The 9,671-nt window shown below is 46.8% G+C and overlaps 1 protein-coding gene across 1 annotated transcript in view; it reads left to right on the top strand.

Moving 5' to 3' along the window:
* The first annotated feature begins 332 nt into the window (after window positions 1-332).
* LOC106810270 (SLIT-ROBO Rho GTPase-activating protein 1-like) overlaps window positions 333-9,671 on the top strand; it is a 72,800-nt gene continuing 63,461 nt past the window's right edge. The window contains exons 1-10 of the mRNA XM_014813563.1: window positions 333-413; window positions 1,004-1,066; window positions 1,817-1,975; window positions 2,443-2,571; window positions 3,657-3,878; window positions 4,682-4,783; window positions 5,197-5,226; window positions 6,512-6,572; window positions 7,562-7,639; window positions 7,977-8,114. Coding sequence (XP_014669049.1) covers window positions 1,040-1,066; window positions 1,817-1,975; window positions 2,443-2,571; window positions 3,657-3,878; window positions 4,682-4,783; window positions 5,197-5,226; window positions 6,512-6,572; window positions 7,562-7,639; window positions 7,977-8,114 — 946 coding nt within the window. The 5' untranslated portion in view covers window positions 333-413; window positions 1,004-1,039. The remainder of the gene's footprint in view (window positions 414-1,003; window positions 1,067-1,816; window positions 1,976-2,442; window positions 2,572-3,656; window positions 3,879-4,681; window positions 4,784-5,196; window positions 5,227-6,511; window positions 6,573-7,561; window positions 7,640-7,976; window positions 8,115-9,671) is intronic.

Raw genomic sequence — 9,671 nt, 5'->3', positions numbered from 1 at the left:
GAACAGCAGGCTGAATATTACTTGGTTATCTCTGCGTGCTTTGTAGGTAGAGGAGCAAGTTGGCAATGGACCCATTTTGTTATCCTTCGTTGGCTTGGTTGCGTTGCAGGAAGGAAGGAACAGCAGCTAATATTACTGGTTATCTTGCGTGCTTGCAGGAAGGAGCAATGGCAGATGTTTTCTACGTTCGCCTGCTTTGGCATGGCACGGCGTGCTCAACTTGACCACGAAGCGTCGCTCGCATGTGTTGCTGTGTGTTGTAGTCGTGACCACGCCGTGTCTCAGGCTCGAGAGTCGCTCCGGCGCGTGTGGCGTCGGTCGCGCTGCGTCTGCAGCTCACACATGGTGCTCATCGGGGCTTTCGTAATGGACGTCGCACTCGTGGTACGCACCTGCAGCGAATACATCGCAAGGTGAGAGGCGCCGGTGTGGCTGCGGTGGGGCAAGGTCAGGTCCAGGGCTGGAGTAGGGCAAGGTAGTTTTTATGATTAAGACTTAGGGTAGGGGTCACGTCAAGGGGCTGGTTTGGGCTAGATGGTTCAGGCCGAAGGAGCTCGGCCGTGGCTTGGTCAAGTTCAGGGTAATGGCTGGGGTTCGCAAGGTCAAGTCAATGACTGGGACGGGGGCGAGATCAGGACCAAGAGTAAGGCGGAGATAGGGAAAAGGTCAGGACCAGAAGTAAGGCGGAGGTAGGGAAAGGTCAGGACCAGAAGTAAGGCGGACGTAGGGAAAGGTCAGGACCAGAAGTAAGGTTGAGGGAGAGCAAGGTGAAGTTAATGGCTGCGGTAGGGAAATGCCAAATCAAGAACTCAATGACTAGGGTGAGGCAAGGTGACCAGTACACTAAACCGCTCTCAGCTCGTTTCCACGACCCCAGCTTTCAGACAGACAGCGGCGGCTCTTTAGAGAGTAGATCACATTACAGGGATGTGATTATGTGTGTGTGCTGTCTTGGGGCGGCCGCGTCGCCCGCGCTAACGCAGTTAACCAATTTACGTTGCAGTGTAGAGAGATTGCTTACGAAAGCCACGACGACCTGATGCGAGTCCTCAACGAACTACACACGGTAATTATACACGACCGTTGGCAACGTCGGGAAACTCCGCAGTCGGTTACGTTCGCAATTCTAGAGCCCTCCCTTTCTCTCTCGCACCCTCCCCTCTTTTCCACTCTACCATCTCTCCCACTCTCTTTCTTTCGCTCACCCTGTCTCTCCCACCCCCTCTCTCTCTTTCCCACTCTCTTCCCCTCGCTCACCCTCCCCTCTCTCCCACCCTCTTCCTCTCTCACCCTCCCCTCTCTCACACCTTACCCGCTTTCCCTCCCTCCCCTCTCACCCACTCTCTTCCTCTCGTCCACCCTCTTCCTCTCTCAGCCTCTCCTCTCCCACTCTTTTTGTCTCATCCTCCTCTCTTCCACTCTCACCCTACCTTCTCTTACACCCTACCCTCTCTCCCTTCCTCCCATTTCGCCCACTCTCCTCTCTTCCACTCTCTCCCCCTCGCTGAATCAAAACTACTCTGAGTAATAACTACTAAAAACTGAGGACTAAAAACTAAAACTAAAAACTGCTGACTCGCGTGTGAGTCACGTCTTAATCCTCGGGAGGCTGCAGCAATCTTGCACCACAAGCGAGGTAACAGCAAAAACCTCTCAAATGAAGCCAAGCATCATCACTGAAGCCATACACACACAGCCGCCATACCGCCTCTACTGTAAACATACATGTACTGTCAAAACCCGCGTGTGAATTCCTAATAATCTTGTACGTACGTGCGTGCGTATGCGTGCGTGCGTGCGTGCGTGCGTGTTACAGACGCTGAAGACCTACCACCTGTATCAGACGGAGTGTCGGCAGTCGGAGGTAAAGCTGAGGAATGTGGAGAACCAGCGCGGGAAGCTCGATCAGAGCCTGAGCAAGGAGAAGCTAGCCGGCAGCAGGAAGGCACGCATGCTCGACAAGGAGATATGCAAGGTGCGGTAGAATGAGGGAGGGGTGGGGAGCGAGGGGATGGCGGGAGGGAAGAGAGAGAGAAAGAGAGAGAGGGATATATATACATATATATATATATATATATCCTCCTCGTCGACACGGCGTGTGAACTCGGGCCGAATTTTTAGTTGGGCCATTGAGAAGTCTAGTTTGGAGGTGACGTGTGCTGAAATCGAACAAACGAATACGAACTTGGCAGTAAAGTTACCTACACGTCGTGTAAAAGTATAAAATGGTGTCATTTTTACTATCATTCGCCAAAAAGTGCGGATTAGAAAGCCACATTCTTTCTTTAAATAGTATTTCCCGTAATCGCGCTACATGCGTTGCATTTGGCATGCTACCACGCGCATTCCCTGAAGCCAAAATGTTACCGTCACACGCACATGTCACAGACGATCGCGTTAGCTGCAGTCGTAATGCGCATAATTACGTTTTCCCTACGCTAGAGGGCGTTCAAACACTCTGAGAACGAGATGAAGGCGATCAAGGCGAGGAACGAGTATCTACTGTGTCTGGAGAGTGCCAACGCTGCCATCCACAAATACTACGTCGAAGACGTATCCGATCTCATAGACGTAAGTGTGCGTAAAAGAGAGGGGGAGAGAGAGCGGGGAGAGAGAGAGAGGGGGAGAGAGAGAGAGTAGAGAGGAGAGAGGAGGAGGAGAGAGAAGGACGAGAGGCGAGAGAGCGAAAGAGAGGAGAGGAGCGAGAGAGAGAGAAAAGGAGAGAAGAGAGAGAGAGAGCGAGAGAACGAGAGAGCGAGAGAGAAATGAAGAGAGAGAGCAGAAGAGAGCGGAGAGAGCGAGAGAGCGAGAGAGAAAAGAGAGGAGAGAGGAGAGGAGAGAGAGAGAGAGAGAGACGAGAGAGAGAGAGCAGGTGGTCGGCCAAGCTGTTGTTAATACCACGTTGCGGTTCTATATATATAATATATATATAGAGACCGTATATTGCAATCGGAGAAGTCTGCTTGTCGCTTTATGGGCGCACACGTGCGAGCGGAGCGTTATCGCTCATTGCTTCTTTATTACCGACGAAAAGGCACAGCCCATAAACGTTCTCTCTCCTCCTTGATTCCTCTCTCAGTTATACACAGTGAGTTCCTCCGCTAACTGCGTGAGTAAGCTAGCTAGTAAAGCGGGTTCGTTTGAAATCCATGCACAGTGCGCGTGGTGAGGTTCGTCAGAGTAGTACGCATTGTGGTGCCATCTAGTGGCAAGTAACGTTAAGAAACTGGTGACGAGGAATTGTATTTTCATGTGGGAGGGGTAGTTATTGAAGATAGAAGACGATAAGGCATATTAATTAATGTATTAAATAATTCATTGATTCGTTCATTCATTTATCCGTTCATAACTCTAGACACTCAACATAACATTTAAAATGACGAGCCGTTACGATGACCTGTAACAATGATTAGCCCACTGGACATCATTCACTTCTACACACCGATACACATTCATACACATTCATAATACCCACCACTCGCAGCATTTTACCTGTCAATGCTCAACTCCCACCACGATTCCCACCAGTCTCGTCTTTTAATACCTGTCAGTGCTTAGACTTTTTACTTCCACAACTCCTTCGCAAATCCTTGCTAGAGCACCGACTTTCGACTCCCACCATAATCCCCACCACCCTCGTTGGTTTTCCCTGACAGTGCGTAGACTTTGGCTTCCACAACTCGGTGGCTCGTGCCTTCATGATGCACATTAGCTGCGAAGAAGCTTGCAAGCAGACGCTGCAGAGTGGGATCACAGCGATGGACGAGTGCATACGAAACCTGGATGCACGCAAGGACAAGCAAAGCTTCCTAGAAGCTTACAGTTCGTCGTTCGTCATGCCCTCCAAGTTCCTATTCAAGGCGCACAAGGACGATAAGGTAGGTGAAGGGGGGAGGACGATGAAAAGACGGAAGAAGAGGGATGATATGGTAGGGGAGGAGGAGGGAGGCGAAGTAAAGAACGGAGAAGAAGAGCGAGAAGAAAGGGAGAGGGGAACGCTTGAGAAGAAGAAAAAATGTCGGGAAAGAAATCGAGGAAAAAAAATTCTAGATCGATTAAAAAAGGAAACGCGAGTAATTAAAAAAAAATTTAATATAAATAATAAGTTTTTTTTCATTTATTTAATTTAATGATATTTAATTATGCTTTTTTTTTACCAATATAGACCGAAGTAACGTTTCTGTTGACCAAATCCCCGATTCATATCCTACCCATAAGTATAAAGAATATCACTTAATTAAACTAAAAACGAAACTAATTCGTGGAAAATTAAACGCCGCAGCCTACTTGTATTAAATTGACTACGTCACGAATTTTCTATGGTAAAATTTGTAAAATTTTTGTTGCCATTTTTTTACATTAAAAGTAAGAACTAACGGGACTAAACGTATCGTAAAATTCTTACCTGATAAGATTGTTTTTCAACTAGTTAAAAATCCAAAAAACCTGGACGATTTGATATTTGTGCTCCTGACTTTAATTGCTTGCTATGGGCTATGTATGCGTCACGAGTGTATGTTCACATCGAACAATATAGTAAGATAGGAAGTATAATGCAGCAATTTAACCATAAAAAGTGAACAGAATTACTTATATTTTGTGAAAAAGTGGAATTTATTTTGTATTTTTTACTATTTACGGTGACGTAATCACTTTAAGGTACTCCTTGTCTTCTTCAAAGGTAAACAAGTTTCTTCTCAACAAAGGCATACAGGAGGAGGTGGTGCAGCGATACCAGCAGCTGTGCACGCGCCTTACGGATCTACGGACGGAGGGAGAGGAGGTGAGTTACTCTTGGCTTCCCTCTGTCTGCGCTTGTCTCTCTCTGGCTTTGTCTGTCTGGGCGTCTCCTCTCTCTCCTTTCTCTGTCTCGCTCTCTTCTCTCTCTCTCTCTGTTCTCTGTCTGCCTCTCTCTCTCTCTCTCCTCTCTCTCCTCGTCTCTCTCTCTCATCCTCGAGCTCGTCTCTCTCTCTCTACTCCATCGTCTCGTCGCTCCTCTCGCTTGTCTCCTCAATCTCTCATCTCTTTCTCGCTCTTTTTCTTGCTTTCTCTCATCTCTCCCCTCTCGTAACCCCTCTCTCGCTCGTACTCCCCTCCTCTCTCACTCGCACTTTCTCCTCCTCTCTCTCTCCGTATTTCTCTCTCTATCTATCTCCCTCCTCTCGCTTCCCTCATGGTTTCTTTCGCTTATTACAGGTGTGGAAAACGCTGGAGAGTAACCCGAGTCAATCCTCATGAACATGAATTAACGTTACCGCGACTACGACCTGGCTCGTCCTACTGTCTCCGGCAGAGGAACGTGTGAGCCACCCCCAGGCATCGGGACCCAACGACTAGAGACGGAGGAAGCTTCTACCTGAAGGTAAAGCCTGTGATCCATCGTTACTGTTTCTTAAGCGTTTTGTGGATTAATATGTATGTTGTTATTATAATAGAGTATGTATAGTGTGGTATAGTGGTTAGTGTGTCGAGGTTGCGGTGCGGCGTGCGGTGCGGTCGCGGTGCGGTGCGGTGCGGTTAACGTTAAAGGTAACGTGACGTGACGTGCTTGAACGCGACTAAGATAACAAAATCATAATAGTAAGATATAGATATAATGAGTAATATAAATAATATATTATCATTATCAAGTAATATAATCTATGAGATTAAACAGTAAATTATGACCTACTACTAACATAGAGGTATAATACTTTTTTAATGCAAAAATATAGTATTATAACTATACAATACATACGTTGGTATACACTCTAGTTTTTGTTAAAGTTTGTTCTTCGAACAGAAGTTTCACGAGTACCCGTAAGGCAGCACCTAAAATCACTGCCGCTTCTGCGTAAGTCGTGACCCTAGATCAAGCTTGCCACCTTCGGACAGCGTAAGTAAGCTCCCATGGATCTGCCGTCTCGTCGGCCACTAAGAGGCTCGTCCGTCTCGGCGAAATCCGGAAGAGGAAAGGCAGGTGGAAGGTTCCCTTAGTGAGAGGTTCCGAGGCCGAAACTTTCGGAGGCGCCAGCAATAGCTTGAATACCGTGGACGATACGTTATTGGTCACGTATATGTACACGACGGTGACGTTAAACAGTTATTAATTGATTCGATAGCAATGGTATACTCTATCTATCTCCTCTCTCTTCTCTCTCTCGTCTCATCTCTGTCTCTCTCTCTCTCCGTCTATCTTCTTCTCTCTCTCTTTTGGTCTCTCTTCTCCTTCTCTCGTGCTCTCTCTCTGTTTTATATATATATATATATTTATATATATATTATATCAGGACGTACATAATAGACAAAAGCACCCCCTGACAACGCCCCTGATATATATAGTATATTAGTAATATATATTATAAGTAATACATATATTATACGACGCCAAGAGACGCAACAAGGACACCAACACCCACATTGATGCTCCCTCAGTGTGGTCATCAGCAACACGAAGAGAATAAATAATCAGTAGTATTTTTCAAACTTAGAACAAGCTTATTTTTAAACTTACTATACGTTATTGTTTCAGGTAACGGGAAACGATATTCCACGTATAGTTCAAAGCTGCATCAGAACGATAAACCTGTATGGTAAGTGGGTTTCTCTGTAGGTGATCTGTAGCGTTAATGCTAGCTGTTCGTGCATGTAACATACATCTAAGATACACCCCTTAATGGCGGGACACACCAGGCGAGTTGCAATCGGGCCGATTGGGGTCAATCGCCCCGGATTGCTATCCGCGCAGGTCAGTGGACACACCAGGCGATTGCATCGGGCGATGGCATCGCGGGCGGGCGATTCTTGCGCGCGCAGTGCTAACTTGCTGAGTGAACTCTGATTGGCTGATGATATTTGTAAAATCGGGCGATGTTATCGCCGGTCGCGGACACACCCAGCGAGTTGCATCGGGCGATGGCATCGGCCGATGGCATCGGGCGATAATATCAAAACGTTTTGATCTGTGCGATGGCATCGGCCGATGGCATTGGGCGATGAAATCGGCGGCGATTGAGTGGACACACCAGGCGATTTTCACGCCGATGCCATCGGCCGATGCCATCGGCCGATGCCATCGCCTGGTGTGTCCGGCCCTTTATGCGATGTTTACCTCTGTTAACATAAGATGTGTTAAGATGTGTTAACATGTTAAGATGTTTAGATGTGTTAAGATGTTAAGATGTGTTAACATAAGATGTGTTAAGCTGTGTTAGTTTATAGTTACTACGTCGCGATATTCTAAGAGAGGTATGTTAGCAAAGTTTTTTTCTATTGTTTTTATTAGGTGTGCTCATGGTTTCATTTATATAAAATAATTATATACTGACAGAACTATTTACGTTATCAAAATCATCGTTGCTAAGGTTGCTGTCCCACTAGATACAATACAACACGTCTCATAAGAGTGAGAACGAGAAGAAAACAGGAAAATCACATACATAATGCAGCAATTTAAGCATAAAATGTTAACAAACCCGTAACTGTACATGTTTTATTTTGATTAAATAGTTTTCATTCTGAGAGAAATCCTAGTTTAAGTACTATTTAGACTGACGTTATCATGTTTTTGTCTTCACCTTAGGTCTGCATCATCAGGGACTATTCAGGGTGTCTGGCTCCCAGCTTGAAATCACGGAGTTAAAAAATCAGTTTGAGAAAGGTAGTCACGCGCAACATCACATAATATTGATCGTGAGGCGATTTGCGCCTTATTTCCTCATTAATTCCTTTCTATTGTTATATTTGTCGTTTATGAATAGAACCTTTCGTTAAACTGTAACCTAAGGCAGCCATAGATGTATAACTACCAATGAAAATAGATTCCCAAGGTAATGCGTGTCAAATGCACTGCGATGCGGTTACTTCTAATATCGTTCAGAGCTTTCCTTCGGCGGCAGAAAATACACCCCTACTTAAAGCTAACTGGCAGAAATCGCTCGCCATCGCTCCCCACCTCCACCGGGGTGCACGCTAACCGCCGCGACTCTGCTGCTCAGGCGATGATCCACTGTTACACGGCACCGAGTGTTGCCATGACATCAACAGCGTCGCTGGGTTGCTGAAGCTGTATCTACGAGAGCTGCGACAGCCTCTATTTCCCGTCTACATGTTTGATCAGTTCGTGAACTGCGCATGTAAGTTTGTAAGTTCCCCTCCTCTCACCTCCCCCCTGCCAAAGTTGTTCTTCTAGCGTAATGTCAATGTCATACCTTCCTTTTTTCACTTACTTCTCTCGTCAACTGCGCTGTAAGTGTGTAAGTTTCCCTCCCATTTTATGCCAACGTAATTCCTCCCAGTTTTCCTCCCAGTGTAATTTTACACCTTGTCCCTTTCACTTGCTTCTCTCGTCAACTACAATGTAAGTTTTCCTCCCTCTCCTCCTACCAACGTAATCTCACACCTTCCTTTTTTCACTTACTTTTTTACTACTCCTTTGGATTACTTCGTTTACTTTTACCGCCATCGTAACATCACACCTTTGGCTTGCCTCCTAATCGGTGGGGGTCTGGTGCACCGCATTCTGATTCCCCCCTCTCACCCACAACGTAATTTAAGTTTTCCTCTGCAACACAATTTCACACCTTCCCCTTTTCTTATTTACTTTTTTGCTAAACTTCTTTGGCTTCCTTCGATTGCCTCCTCACCGGTGGGGTTTGGATGTACCGCGTGTTACCTGAAGTCGCTGATTAATTTCTTTTCTTTTCTTTTCTTTTTTCGCTAATATTAATTCTCGAACGATGTGTAGACAATATCGCACAGTTCTCACGCGCGAATGCAAATCTTTGAATATCTTGAAATCTCGAATCTACGCGCGTGCGAAATTAAAACGGGAAAACGAATATAATCGTTCAACTGCAAGTCGCAAAAGAGTTTTTTCTCGGCATCGTTTTACACGTATCGATTGATCGAATCAATACGGAGAAGGTCTCACTTTCAAATCGCGCCGTCGCGAGACTCTGTTCGCTCGAATGAGTCAATTAAGCTATATATTGTATTACGGTACGACGCCGACGCCGACGATGCCGACAACGACGGGGACGACGACGACGACGATGATGATGATGATGATGACGGCGACGACGACGACGACGAGGACGACGACGACCACGACGACGACCACGACAACGACAGCGATGACGACGACGACGACGACGACCACGACGACGACCACGACAACGACAGCGATGACGACGACGACGACGACGACGACGACGACCACGACGGCGATGACACCGACGCCGCCGACGACGACGGCCTCTACAGCTGTGCAGATGTCAGCGATACAAGTGGCGTACTTAGCAATGCGGTCCGTATAGCCAGCCAGCGCGTGAGCAAACGACACGACGCCCACTAAAGTGCACTTAGCGGGATTTCAGAACCTAACAGGCGTGTGTGCGAGGACTGTGCGATATGCTATACTGCTATACTGTGTGGATGGATAGATATGCACGGCGGACGGGACGAGCGTGTGCTTAGCGACACTCCCACGCATAAACAACACGCATGTCGTCGGCAAATGCAATCACTTGAACACACACGCGCACACGTGACACGCACGCACACACACACACACACACGCACACACGTGACACGCACGCACACACACACACACACACGCACACACATACACACACACACACACACACACACACACGCACACACATACACACACACACACACACACACACACA

This window comes from Priapulus caudatus, unplaced genomic scaffold (assembly GCF_000485595.1).
Source record: "Priapulus caudatus unplaced genomic scaffold, Priapulus_caudatus-5.0.1 Scaffold425, whole genome shotgun sequence".
NCBI classification, from domain to species: domain Eukaryota; kingdom Metazoa; phylum Priapulida; class Priapulimorpha; order Priapulimorphida; family Priapulidae; genus Priapulus; species Priapulus caudatus.
This window is presented reverse-complemented; position numbering and strand designations above follow the sequence as displayed.